The following is a 13,664-nucleotide window of genomic DNA, read 5'->3' on the forward strand; positions in this document are numbered from 1 at the left end:
CATAGCAAGCGGCCACAGAGAGAGGGAGGGGTGGCTGAAAGCGAAAGGTCCCCACCCCCTCTCCCATCTGACCCAAAAGGCATTCGTTCATCACAAGCCAAACACACAAACATACATATATACATATATGCATACATACGTGCCTATGCGTGCCTGTGTGGGCCTCGATTGATCACCTTCAAACATTTTGTTTTTGTTGGCGCCTGTCGTTGCATACGGGAATTGGAGGCGACACATCGCCTTTACAGAAGCAAGCAGACGCACACACGTGCGTGCGGTCAAGCAGTGATCCGACGAGCAACATATTGGAGGAGGATGCTCTCACTCGTACGCCAAACAAGCGCATATGTATGTGTGGCATGTCGTCACTCTCTCGCTCCGTTGCTCGTCACCTCACTAACACACACACACACACACACACACACGAGGCGAGAGAGAGAAAGAGGTGTGCGTGTGCGTGCATGTGTAGAGTCTGAGGAGTACAGGAGGATGATGCTGGCAGAGTGATCGGGTGTGTCAGCAAAGTCACAACGACAAGGCCACGATGACAACGAATAGTACAGGGCAAACATGCAAGCGAAGGAAGAAGAAAACAAAACCATATAAGGCCGTCCACACACACACACACACGTGTATATTATACGCTTGTATATGTACATGTACAGTGGTGTGGTGGGTGTGCTAGTAGCGAAGAGATGGAGCAAGAGGAAGGCGGATGGGGGAGTGAAAAGACGGCGAATCAGGCATCGCTACACCCAGGCACAAACACGTCAACGCACACAGCGAGGGGTAAGGCTAGAAAACAGAATACGACAACTCGGCAACCACGACAGGGACAATGTTCAGGAGAAGCGGCAGCAACACCAGCGGCCCTCACTACATCATCGTTTCCTTTGGGTATGCCTTGACGCGCGGGGTCAGAATCGCGCCCGACGAGTGGACGGCACTGCCGTCTGCGATACAACCTCCGCGAGGCGACGCAGCGCCGCCGCACGCAAATTGGCGTTGCGGCTCATCTGTTGTTGTCCTGAAGCCGGCGGCACGCTGACGGAGCTTCCATGCAGGGTGTCCTGTCTGGTGCCTGCTTGTGAGGTGCGACGCGTCGGTGTCGCTGTCGACCGTTGCGTGACGGCGTCAATCTGTCGCACCGCTGCTGCGAGGCTTTCGCCTACATCTTCAGGGGGTTCGCAGCGGCCGCTGTGAACCATGGGACAACGCTGTTGGGGTAGGATTGACGCCTTCGTGCTCTGCCCGTGAGGGCTGGAGAGGCGCTCACGCGCTGCTGCGGGCCGCCGACGCGGCTGCGGCGCTGCCCACGACGGTGTCGGCCACCGCCACCCTGTCTGCGCACGCGGCGTATCAGCGTCGTAAAAGACTTCTCCATCATCGGTGTCGGCGCAGCGTGGGCGACTATCGCCGCTATCGTAGTTGCTCCGGTGATGGTGCGCGCGCGCTTCCATGGGTGTGGAGAAGAGGGCGTTGCCGGAAGAGTGCCGGCAGGCGCCAGGGGTGGCGGGCTTCGGGGATTGGCGATGCGATGGGGCTGCTGCCGCTGCTACCGAGGTCGCACGCTGCGGAGCGTGGTACGCGTGCGGGGAAGCGAGGTTCGCGGACGCCGCCGCAGCCCCGAGCGAGAGAAGCGGTTCGTCGCGACTTAGGGAACGCGGTGGGTAGCGGCGGTGAGGGGCGGCAGCTGCGCTATTTCCGGTACCACCGAGGTGACAGGCATCCGGGTCTCCGGTCGACGGCGGCGCTGCGCCTCGGGATGACTCTCCACTCAGATGACGCTGCGAGGTGGGGGCCGACGTCAACCCGGAGAAGGTCGGTTTGGTTGTCGCTGGGTAGCGCGCGTCGATGCTTCTGTAGCGCCGCGGATGCGTCGCATGCTCGCCTTCCTCGATGAGCACCTGTGCCAGCTCCCTCGCATAGTAGCGGTCACATGCGTCGTACTCCGGACCTCTGTACTTGACGGGGCTATAACGGTTCTGCGCATGCGATGCCTCGCTGCTGCCGTCGCGTGCGTGGCCAGACCGCCGCTGATGGTTGGTGTACGAGTGTGTTTTCGGGTCGATTACGACCATCGGCGCGATCGCTGTGGAGCCGTACTGGTGCCGCAGCTGTTCTGCCAACTCCGCGTAGGAACGGCGATGATGGTGCGAGCGGGGAGCACCGTAGGGAGCGTCCTCGTCGCCGTCTGCAGCACTGCCCTCCCCGCCGTCTTCTTCCCGCACTACACCAACGTAGTCCTTTGGCACCGCGCCGCTCGTCCTCAGCGACGATGTCGTTTGGCACGACGAACGCGCGGGTTTGGGAGCTCTGGCGCTGCTGCCGCTAACCCGTTTCTTTGCCGTCTGCAGCTCCTCACTCAACACACGCATGTACTCCATCACTTCCTTGACTGTAGCCTCGTCTATTACAGCACCGACACCGTCAGCAGTCTTGCCCGGCTGAGGCGTCGATGCAGTCTCTCTCGGCGATCGGGGCGGGGAGTGCACCTGTGCGCCGTCCGCTACGGCAGGTGTGCGCCCATCCTGTTTCTGCTCGTGCTGCTGCCGTTGTTGGCGCTTCCAACGACGCAGCTCTGCACGCGCCACTGCCGCCTCCGACTGCGCCTGATCGCGCTGTAACTCCACCACATGCTTTGCGTCGGTTAGCTCATCAACGTGGTGCTCGGCAATCGCGACGGCCTCTCGCAGAAGCTGCATCTCCTCCGTGAGTTGCTGCACCTCGGCATCCGCGTCGGAAGCAGCAGCATCACCGGTTTTGTTGCCTGTGACGGGCGGCGACTCGACAGCCAGCTGGGCGAGCTGGAACATATGTGTCATCACCTTCAGCACCGCATCGTCGTTCGTGAAGTACGATATCTTCGTCTCGGCAGCGCTTGCAGTGGTGGGCACAACGGCACCCCCCTCTCGACCAGCTTGCTGCTGCTGCTGCTGGCGCTCCTGCTGCTCCTTGTTCGAAGCGCGTGGGGTGAGGGGAGGGGTGCGACTCGGCTTCGGGGGCCGCTGGGCTGCTGCGGCGGCAACCGTGGCGGTGGTGGCATTGATGGTTGCTGTGTCCCTTGAAGCACCCTTTGTGGACGGTTCGACATCGCCGCCAGGACAGCTGCTCTGACCTCCCTCCACCATGGTCGCGACGGTCGACTTTGCGGTCACTTCGCTACTGTCCCGTACACAGAGCGCCAGCAGCTCGGGAGGCAGGGCATGAGATGCTGGCAGAGTGCGGTGCTCTGCCCAATTCATGTACAAGGCGCCCACATCCACCACCTCATCCACCAGCCGGCGATACTCCGCTGCGAGGGTAGTGCGCTGAGCCAGCCGATCCACCACCCCGCGAAAGCCTTCCGCCAGGTGCTCCAGCGCCGTCACCCACGTGCAGCTTCCCTCGCCGCCGACGCGATTGAAAAAGTAGCAGCCCTTCTGCCGCTGGGAGCGATCACGCAGCGTCACGTACAGCTCGTGAAGGGTCTCACGGCTCTGCCCGAACGCGCCTTCCATGTCCACCTCGCTGTACTTCTCCAACATGCCCGCCAGCAGCTGCTGAATGGTGTCGATGTCCTTCTGAAGTACGATAGCGGCCATCTTGTGGTTGGCGCTGAAGCGTTTCAGTGTGTCCTGCAGCACTTCCATGTTCTGGTAGGTGACACGAAGTATCAGGTCGTTGTTTGCGGCAATGGTGCTCGGCGGCGACGGCGTGGGCGTCTTTCCTGCTGAGTCGCCTCCGTGTCCCTCCTTACTGAACCGCTCCCGCTCGACGCCATCCCCGCGAGCGGCGGCGGGTGGTGCACTGGCTCCCGCACTCCGCTGCTGCGACACACGGATGAGACGATCGAGGTCGATGTCCACAAATCCGTCATCGCTGGCGTCGCCGTCGAATATCAGCTCCGTCTCACCCGAGCTGCGCCGCCGCGATGCGGAGGGGATGCACAAGTAGTGCACCTGCAGCAGCGACGTGACGGCTGTGTAGAGACGCGCCACCGTTTCGTACAGCCGCGCGATGCGGTGGTCGTACGGAAGAACGCCACCAGTCGCAGCGGCAGTGGAGTCACGGGCAAGTTGGACCAGCGTCTCTTGTCGCGACGTTGCGTCGCTCGTGGCCGTATCGCCGGAAGAAGGCGCCAGCGGAGGCAAGGTGGCTGGCACGTCGGGTGTCGCCGTGGCGGGTGCGGGGCATTGGTCCTGCGCGGCGGCTTGAATGGCGGCGTCAAGGGAGGGCAGGATGATGTCAGCCGCTCTCATGAGGCATGAGTCTATGTCATAAAGGTTGTCCTCTGGTATGTCCTCTGCTGGGGCTGCTGCTGCGCGGCTCTGCGACGAGAAGAAGCGGCACACTGCAGCAAAGTATTTCACAATCTTCCTCTGTGTGTAGAGATGGTCCTCAGTCGTCTGCAACAGCCGCTGTGCCCACCGGTTGTACTTCTGCAAGAGCTCCGCTAGGCTGCGCTCCACGTACTCCATCGCCTCTGCGGAGAGGCAATCCAGCTCTTCCGCGCTGCCGCGTTGCAGGACCTCCTCCACCATCTCGTCTTTAGCTGACTCATCTGTGCCCATGAGGAACAGGGTCTGCTTCACCATTTGACCGTTTTTCGCAAGTCGCTGCATCAGCATCGCCATGGCCTCGTGGAACGCCGAGGTGTCTGCCTTCCACCGCGCCTTGCCAGCGCGCAACTGCGCCAGCTCTTCTTGCACCACGGCCCAGTCACGCACCTCACCGCTCGTCCCGATGCGGGACGCAACTAGCTGCAGTGCCTCTAAGACGTTATGCTCCGTGACCGCTGCACCAGACGTGTTGGTCTCGTTCGTCGTGCCGTCTTTCGTGGTCGTCAGAGAAGAGGTCTTGGTGGCGGTCACGGGCTCCAGGGCGGGCCGCAGATTGAGGCGGCGGAGTGCGCTGACGCCGTTGCCGCGGCCGCCACCCTCTGCATCGTCGCGTCCTTTGCCAGCGTCGTCCGCCTCGCCGGCAGAGCCTATGCCACTAGCCGCTGGGGTGAAGGGGAAGGTGAGCCCGAGACCGTCTCTGCCAATGCGTTCCACCGCGGCAGCCACCTTCTGCAGCCGCTTCTGCAGCCCCATACTCTTCTGCGACGCCGCTTCCGCGCGCGCCTTGCCGGCGGCAGCGGCGTTCAACGCCCGCTGATACTTCGCTTTCACCATGCGCAGCCGCTCCACTACGTCGCTCAAGAAGTGATCCAGCTTTGCGGGGGTGAGGTTGCGCTCTAGATCCACATTGCCCATCACTTCAGCCAGCAGCTGCTCTGACACCTCGCTGTCTGCCGCGGCGTTCTCCTGCGCGACACACAGGTCCCGGAGTAGCTGTACAACTTGTTTGCCGTGCTTCGTCATCGACTCCTCCATGTGGGCGAGTCCCACACGGCCCTGCGCCCCGGCCAGCTCCTTCCGCTGCTGCTGGGCCGTAACGGTGGCAAAGCGTGACTTGACCAGTTCAACCATCTCCAGTAGGTTTCGCGTCGGTGGTTCCACCCACACAGCCGCAACGCTGTGTGGCGCACCGCTGCCAGACACGCTGCCGCCCCGTCGTGTATCGACGAGAAGTTGCGCCAGCTCTTCGACTGCTTGTGCCGATGAGTGGCGCAGCGCCATCTCTTCCTCTGAGATGTGGTGCGGGAATGTCACAACGGAAGTGACGGTCTCTTGCAGGGATCGAAGCGAGCGAGACAAGGCTTCGTCCAGCTGTAGGTCGCCGTTGGCGTTGTTGGCGTCGGCTTTGGACGACGGAAGATAAAACACCTCCGCCAGTCTCTGCCGCTCCGCCTCGACCATTTCCATATAGCGCTCCATCGATAGGTACTCAGAGAGAAGGAAGCGTATCAGCTCGGTGAGGTTGTTGCATCGCGTCAGCACGGGTGCCTCCGGCACTTGCAAGTTAAAGTAGATCTGCAGAGAGGCGGGAATTACATCAATGAGGGACTGCAGTGCGCTTCCCACGGTGTGCGAGCCACCGATGGCAGAAGCTCCACCATCCTCTGCCGCACTTCCCTTCAGCTCCTGCTGGGCTTCCAGCTCAGAAAGCGCGGACGAGAGTGTAAGTTGACGGAAGCTCTGGGTTTCGGCAACCGCTCTCTCTATCTTTTTCATCACAGCAGCCTTTGCAGTGGTGTACTCCTTAGCGAGCTGCGAGAGCACATCGCAACTGGTGCGGAGAAGTTGTGAAACGTTTGCCTTCGTCCTTCTTGCCTCCGGCAGCAGCACCGGGGCTGAGAGGTCCGCGTTCTTCTCAAAGCAGGCTTGCATGCCGTCGCAAACAGTGCGCCACAGTTCATCCAGCGGCTGCTCCAGCCACGCAGGATTTGGGGCAGACACAGGGCGGGCTGGTGCGCTATCTCGTAACCGTGCCGAGACCTCTGCGATAGACGGTGGCGACTCTTCACCATAGAGACCAAAGCGGCGCTGCACAGCATCGCTGTACTCTCGCAGGAGCAGGTCCTTGAAGTTATTGTCCCGCTTTGCGCGCTCCAGCTCCTTTACCACTTCGAGCAGAACAGCTGGAATGTCGGCGTCGCACGCGATTGCGCCGTAGCTCTCAAGGATGTCAGAAACTTGAGCGAGCGTTTTATCGTTTGGTTGATAGCTCTGATGCCTTAATTCTTGGAGACATACATTGCTCGGAGGTTGGTGGTACCCACCGGCGTCGTCTAGAAGCGATCTATCTCTATTTGTTGAAGCAATGCTGGATGCCTCCGATTGGGTCCTAGACCCGGCCGAGCGCGCAACAGACGACGTCCACAGCTGCGAGTGGGCGTTGGCCCACGTTTGTTTCTTGTTGCTCATCCTCGATCTGGGAACGCAAGGAGAATCAGTTTGGCACACAAGGAGGAAAACGAGAGAGCGAGAGGGTGGAAGTATTCCAGCAGACGTGTATTGCGGATGCGTTATGCATTGGGGTAGGTGGACCATGCCACTAAAAGCGCTGTTCAATCAATCTGGCGCTCCCAGCACCAAATTCGCTCGGCCACCAGCCGCTACTACTGCTCTGGCTGACCGACACACACACACACAAAGGTGTTTTGATTTCCTTGAATTACGTTACACAACTTTATACAGAAGAAAAGGGCGAAGGCTGAAACCCATGACCTCATGAACGAAGAGTCGTTTTGTGCCTCGGTGAAGACCTCCGAGCAACGACGCTATTGCTGCTGGATAAGCTGCGCCTGACGCTCCTGCATCTTACGGTACAGCTCTTGGGCTTTCTTCTGCAGCTCCGCCTCCTTTCGATCAAGCTCAGCGATGCTGGTGTCACTGCGCTTGATTTCGCCGTTGATGTAGTCCAGGCGGTTGCCAATGATTGTCTTGGCATCGCTCTGGTCCTGTGGAACTAGAGCAGGGCCGATAAGCTTGTACACTGTAGCGTCAGGCTCCAACCTGTTCAGCTCATCACGCACTAGTTCATTCTCGTTCTTTTGCCCGCCAAGCTGACGGCGGGCTTCAATGAGCTTGCCCTTCTTGTCGCCCATCTCCTGAAGCTCTTTCAGAATCGGCCTCAGAAGATCGTTGAGCTTCTTGATATCCGGGTGCACCTGTTGCATGGTTACAGCGCCTCTTCGATGAGCACAACAGAATAATAAGCGATAATGCGCGACTAAGTGAGATAATGATAATCAGCTTCACAGACGGAAAAAAAAGTATTGGCAGAAATCACGAAGTTGTATCGACGAATTCACCGAGTGTCCAGGGCAACATACATCAGCTACAGTCATCAGACAGACGACCTTTAGCCCACAAATTTACGGACAACAAAAAAGCGGCACGGACCCTATTATCATCACATGTAGCTCAGACGTGTACTGGAAAAGATGTTCACGTCTGAGAAAGGCATGCAGGACTCTCCACCGTAAAGGCTTTTTTTTGTAAGCTGGGCTTCCTGGTGTAAAGGGCACAAGAATACACATGTTTCAACGAGAACAACAGTCTAATCTTTGAAGCATTTCTTCTCTCAACATCCCCATTCTGCCGCACAGCATGACTCCAACTCCGCGCCACCCCCGCCTGCCACAGGCCCCTCATTGGGCGGGGCAAAGCGGGAGGGGGGGGGAGAAACGCGTGTTAGGGCAATGCCGACCCCGTCACCTGAGCACGGCTTCCGCCTGGAGCTCCACCCCTCCCCGCACCGCAGGTCGCCTTACAGCCGCTCCAATGCTGCCGGTCGCCAGGTGAGGTGCATTCGAGCCACGCTGGCACTCTGCCTATCGTGTGGATGGCACAAACGTGTTCACGGTCGCAGGTCGCTCCGATCCAGCGCAATACACGACCTGACCGTCGGTATCAGCAGCGACAGACAGCTCTGATTTCGCTACGCCGTAGGCAGTTGACCCTGCTACCATCAGAAGTGGCTCGGTGCGGGCAGGGATAGAGGCTGCTTGGCCTCTCCAGAGAGAGGGTGGTGGGTGCTGGACCCCGGATACCACACTGAGGTGTACTCCGTCACGAGGGAAATCTTCGAAGCAAAAAAACAAACAAACAGACAAAAAGGATGCATGCCTCTACGATGCTCTCCGCTGAATCAACCGATCAGCCTCGAGGTTGCCCTTGTTGAGAACCGGCCACGAGTCAATTTGTGTCACAAATGGAAGGTTCATGTAAACTTTATCCCGATAGCGCTTATCTTGCTCGATAGGATTGCGCTCCACATAAATGGTCCGGAGGGTGTTCGCAAAACCGCAGAATTTCTTGACCTCGCTCCAGTCGTTGATGTTCCCGTCAGTCAACCAAAATTCTTCCAGTTCAGGCATGTTGGTGGGGTTGATGACAGCTTCGTTGATTGTAGAAATGGGATTGAAGCTGAAATCAAGCAGGTGAAGAGAATGCAGGGGCAGGTTCTCGATGGTGCTAATTCCGTTTTCTGACAGGTAAAGCTCCACGAGGTACGGGTTGCAGCCTTCCTTAAACGCCTCTTCTGTAATGGATGTCAGCCGATTCGCTTGAAGGCTAAGCTTCCGGAGCTCGCGAAGATTGTGAAGGGAGTCGCCAATACTGTGGATCTTGTTTTTGCCGAGCCAGAGGCTCTGTAAAGACCGCAAGTTAGAGAGCCCAGATCCAATTTCGCGAATGCGGTTGCCGCCAAGTTCAAGAAGCTCCAGATGAACGAAGCTGCCGAGCCCTTCGATGACTTTGATTTTATTCTCCACCAAGTAGAGCTCCTTAAGCGTCGAGCCTAGAGAATCTAGGCCCGTGATCTTGCGTAGCTGATTGTAGCTCAAATCAAGCTTGGTGAGGGAGTAAAACGCGTGTGGGACTGCCTTCTTCGAGAGAGATCCACTTTCGGGGTCTGGCACCAATGCCGAGTCAAAAAAATCGCGCACCTTCCTGATCTTGTTGTCAAACAAATCTAGTTCAACAAGCCGCCCGGCCAAATGTTGCGGGAAAGCAGAAAGCTCATGAATGAGATTCTTGCGCAGAGAGAGAGTCTTGCACTCGGTGAGCTGATTAAGGTCGAGGTCGTCCAGGGTGAACAGACGAATGTTGGCAATGTCAATGTCGGTGCTTTTAGCATTGATCGCTAGGTGCTCCGATGCGTGTTTCGTGCTTTCAGTGTGTTGCGGTGGCACTTCTTGCTCACCGTCGGTGTCACTGTTGGACCTTGCCGGCGTGGCAGCTGGAGGAGGCGCGGCAGCGGCTTGAAGAATCCTTTCCCTCAAGCGCGCCTTCTTCTCCTCGTCCAGATTGGCGAACATGGGCCTAGGATTCTTCGGGTGGGTATGGAAGTGCTAAAGGGTTGAAACGAAAACCAAGTGAAACCTGAGGAGAAAAAAAGGAGGGAGAGTCAGTTGTAGAAGGCGTGGGACAAGCGGTATTAATGAAGCGACAGATAACGCGCGCACAGAAGGACTGCATTTATTCTAAAGCGATGGCTGGGCGTACTGCATGACAGAGGGACCCATGATGATCAACTTTCAGAGGAGAAACGGCACAGCCGCCCTGAAAAACTCCGACACGTCTCCCAAATCTGTCTATTCTTTTTTGATTCTTTTTGCTCAGGGTCGCCGCCAGCCACCGTTGTGGTATAGCGAGGTGGACAGCCGCTGCAGGCAGAAAGAGCTCTCTCGTGTACAAGGCTACTTGTCCACAGTCAAGTGTGTATGTGCTTACCCACAAGAGAGCCTTTGCTTCTGAACAAACTGGAAAAGAGAGAAGGGGCGAGAGACACTTCCGTGCAATGAGCGGCGTGCTTTCCCCTTGCTTGTGCTTTTGAAGAAGATGCACCTGAGAGGCGCACGGTGGAGAAGGAAGTGAAGCTGAGTGCTTTTTTATAAAGAGCGTGTCCCTCAAAGATATTCGGCGGCACCTCCTGTTTTCTCGTAACTTAGTTGTATCAAGAGAGCAGACTCCAGACGGTGCCTACGTTGGAAGAGAGCCTTGCAGTTTGTTGTGCCTCAACTAAAACGATTATTCAGCAGATAGTGATGTTTCTCGCTGTACGCTGTCATGCATTCAGGCTGAATCTTGAAGGGGACCTCATTGTTTTAGCAAGTGCAGCTTCTCGGATCAACTGGAAAACGTCACTTAGACGCCTCTTCAGGTTCGGACAGCTGAAGAGGAGAGCTCTTCAGTGACATGCGTGCAACACACCTTGTGCGATGCCCGTTTTTCAAACTCTCAAGCAGAACTCGGTTTCTTTTGGCTGCAAGCTGGCCTTGAGAATTTCGTGGCCACGCGCTGCAAACCCTCTTTATTGTTCCACACTGTGTACAAAAGCTTATCGTCTTGGTGCGTGTTTGAAAGCATCTACTCGCGTGTGAAGAGAGAATTTTTCCTTTCAAAACAAAGATAGTAAAGTTGTCCCTTTTTTCGTTCCCTCTTTACATTCTCACTCGATAGCGCAGGCTCTCTTTTATTTTGCTGGAAAGCTTTGCGATTTCTCGAGTAACTTTGAGCCTGCGTTCTGTTGCATGAGTTAAGAATAGTAAATCCGTCATGTGCCTCTTTCTTTTGTCTGGCAAAAATGGCCCCTTTACAGGGAGCAGTGCTTGCTAGCTGAAAAACAGATTATGCTATTAGTTCAACTACACCTTTCGTTGCACATAGCATTGAAGTATCTGTAGACTGTTCTGCTTGTGGCTGATATGAACGGTCAACTGGATACGGCCGTTAAGCTCCCTGATTTCAAAAAAATGAGAACTTCGTGCCCCTAACTCAGCCCAGATTAGAGTCCATCAAATACACCTTCCCTACAAATATATCGTTTGTCTCTCAACATCCCCATTCTGCCGCACAGCATGACTCCAACTCCGCGCCACCCCCGCCTGCCACAGGCCCCTCATTGGGCGGGGCAAAGCGGGAGGGGGGGGGAGAAACGCGTGTTAGGGCAATGCCGACCCCGTCACCTGAGCACGGCTTCCGCCTGGAGCTCCACCCCTCCCCGCACCGCAGGTCGCCTTACAGCCGCTCCAATGCTGCCGGTCGCCAGGTGAGGTGCATTCGAGCCACGCTGGCACTCTGCCTATCGTGTGGATGGCACAAACGTGTTCACGGTCGCAGGTCGCTCCGATCCAGCGCAATACACGACCTGACCGTCGGCATCAGCAGCGACAGACAGCTCTGATTTCGCTACGCCGTAGGCAGTTGACCCTGCTACCATCAGAAGTGGCTCGGTGCGGGCAGGGATAGAGGCTGCTTGGCCTCTCCAGAGAGAGGGTGGTGGGTGCTGGACCCCGGATACCACACTGAGGTGTACTCCGTCACGAGGGAAATCTTAAGATCGTAATGGTAATGACAGCAATAATGGTATAAAAGAAAAAGACGCAAACACAGAAAAAAGACGGAAGGCGGAGAATAGAAAATCCACGTTTTGAACTTAGGCATCACATGCCCTCTCCTCATATATCGCCAATTGTTAACCCCCTTTTTTGACCTTTTTCCGCTCTTTCTATTCTTATCGCAATATCAAAGGTTGCCTCAGCCAATTATTTGCCGCATAGTTGTGCGCACTCAAAAGTTCCTGAACTAACCTTTTTTCTATTTGTGTTCGTAGCTGAAAGTCTTGTACTTTCACTGTTTTCACATTGCTGTGTCGCTTTCGCATCTCTTTGTTTCCCTTCGCCTGACGGCTTTACTCCATTTTTGTTTTTCAGCAATGGCTTTCTCGCTGCTTTCCCTCATCGGAGTGGCTGCCGTGGCTCTTCTTCTTGCAGTGGCTGCGCCAAGCTCTGCGGACACCATTACTGTCAATGCTGCCACACAGGCGTGGTTGCAGATGTGGATTGAGTCTATTCCAAACCTGCAGATCGTTTGGCTGAACCCGAACATTTGCTCTCGCGCTGGCATCGAGTGCGTCTCTGCCACTAACTCTATCAACATTCGTCTGGATGGCGTGACGTCGGCTGGCTTCAACTTCATCGGAACCCTCCCCGAGGTTGACAGCTCCATCGACGGCAATGAGCTTCAGATCACCAGCATCTCTGTCAGAGGTAAGACTCGCTTCACCGGCACTATCCCTGCGTCGTGGTCGCGCATCACCCGGCTGACTCGCCTGGATTTTAGCAGAACGCGGATGAGTGGCCGGATTCCTGATGAACTCGGCAGCCTCGCTACCTTGGTGTCTGTCGACTTCTCGAACTCATACTTCTGCTATGGCCTACCCAACTGGGAAGCCTCTAACATGCCGATCCTTGCACAGGCCATGTTCACGAATAACAACATGCGCGGCCCATTTGCCTCATCCTGGTCCACCTTCCCAGCTTCCCTGAAGCTGGACATCACCGGCAACAAGCTATGCGGTTGCATGCCCAGTTCGTGGGACTCCAAATCGAACCTGGTGGCTGCTGCCAAGGCCATGGATGCTGGCACCGTCTCCAACTGCTTTCGTTCTTGCAACTCCGCTTCCCTGTCTTACTGCCCGGCTCCGCCCACTGGCAACGGCGCGCAGATGATTACGATGACCACGGCTGTGGTTGGTCTGGTTGTCGCTGCTGTTTCCTTGGTCTTGTAAGGACTATAGACATGTCTTATTTGGGTGAGCTCAACTTGACCGTTGTCGCATTGTACTGTGAATTTCATTTAGTTATAGTTGAGCATTTTTTACCCCTTTCCTCCCGAAAAAAAATATTTATGTGCTTACCTTCTCTCTATTTATTTTGCATTTATGCGTCGATTTTTCCTTTTTTTTCTCAGCGTCACTTTTGTTGCCTGATCGAGAAAAAAAGGGCGCGTTGACGTGCACATAGCACATTTTGGCAGAGGAAAGCAGAACGTGCGAGACACTCTTGAGTTTATTTTGCAGCGTATTTGCTGCCACTGTTGCTGTGCATGGAGGGGAACGACTCTACATCTTTTAGGCTTATGTGCATACACCAAAGCAGCAACAAAATAATATCTAGTACCGCCACAAAGTTAAAAGACACGGAAAACGCAGCGAAACAGAAAAGGAGGGCAAGTAGAAGAGCGAGAAGGAACGCAAAGAAAATCATAAAATTACATCTCGCCCAAATTATCAATGTAAACCCTTTTATGTGCGTTTTTTCCCACACTTTCTCTATGCAGCCGGAGGATCATCGACTGCGGTGACTTCATCCAAGCTTCTCACTCATTTCTGATCATTTTTTCGAGTTTTGGTTTGTAAACTTTGCTTTTCCTCATTTCTTGATTACGAATTTCATAAATCAAGAAAAATAGAAAAATATGCCCCCCCGATATAGGCAAGTGATTGCT

At 55.8% G+C, this 13,664-nt stretch overlaps 4 protein-coding genes across 4 annotated transcripts; 1 reads left to right on the forward strand and 3 right to left on the reverse strand.

Moving 5' to 3' along the window:
* Window positions 1-917: 917 nt before the first annotated feature.
* On the reverse strand, window positions 918-6,791 carry LMXM_05_1190 (conserved hypothetical protein; the record flags this gene model as incomplete). Its single annotated transcript, XM_003871960.1, has 1 exon — window positions 918-6,791. The coding sequence occupies one exon, from the start codon at window positions 6,789-6,791 to the stop codon at window positions 918-920; it is 5,874 nt and encodes a 1,957-aa protein (XP_003872009.1).
* A 356-nt stretch (window positions 6,792-7,147) lies between these two features.
* Window positions 7,148-7,546, reverse strand: LMXM_05_1200 (putative prefoldin subunit; the record flags this gene model as incomplete). Its single annotated transcript, XM_003871961.1, has 1 exon — window positions 7,148-7,546. One exon carries the CDS (start codon window positions 7,544-7,546, stop codon window positions 7,148-7,150), a length of 399 nt encoding a protein of 132 aa, XP_003872010.1.
* Window positions 7,547-8,500: 954 nt separating this feature from the next.
* Window positions 8,501-9,691, reverse strand: LMXM_05_1210 (protein phosphatase type 1 regulator-like protein; the record flags this gene model as incomplete). The annotated part of the gene is made up of 1 exon (XM_003871962.1): window positions 8,501-9,691. One exon carries the CDS (start codon window positions 9,689-9,691, stop codon window positions 8,501-8,503), a length of 1,191 nt encoding a protein of 396 aa, XP_003872011.1.
* Window positions 9,692-12,090: 2,399 nt separating this feature from the next.
* Window positions 12,091-12,945, forward strand: LMXM_05_1215 (surface antigen-like protein; the record flags this gene model as incomplete). The annotated part of the gene is made up of 1 exon (XM_003871963.1): window positions 12,091-12,945. One exon carries the CDS (start codon window positions 12,091-12,093, stop codon window positions 12,943-12,945), a length of 855 nt encoding a protein of 284 aa, XP_003872012.1.
* Window positions 12,946-13,664: the final 719 nt, after the last annotated feature.

This window comes from Leishmania mexicana, chromosome 5 (assembly GCF_000234665.1).
Source record: "Leishmania mexicana MHOM/GT/2001/U1103 complete genome, chromosome 5".
In the NCBI taxonomy this organism is placed as follows: Eukaryota; Euglenozoa; class Kinetoplastea; order Trypanosomatida; family Trypanosomatidae; genus Leishmania; species Leishmania mexicana.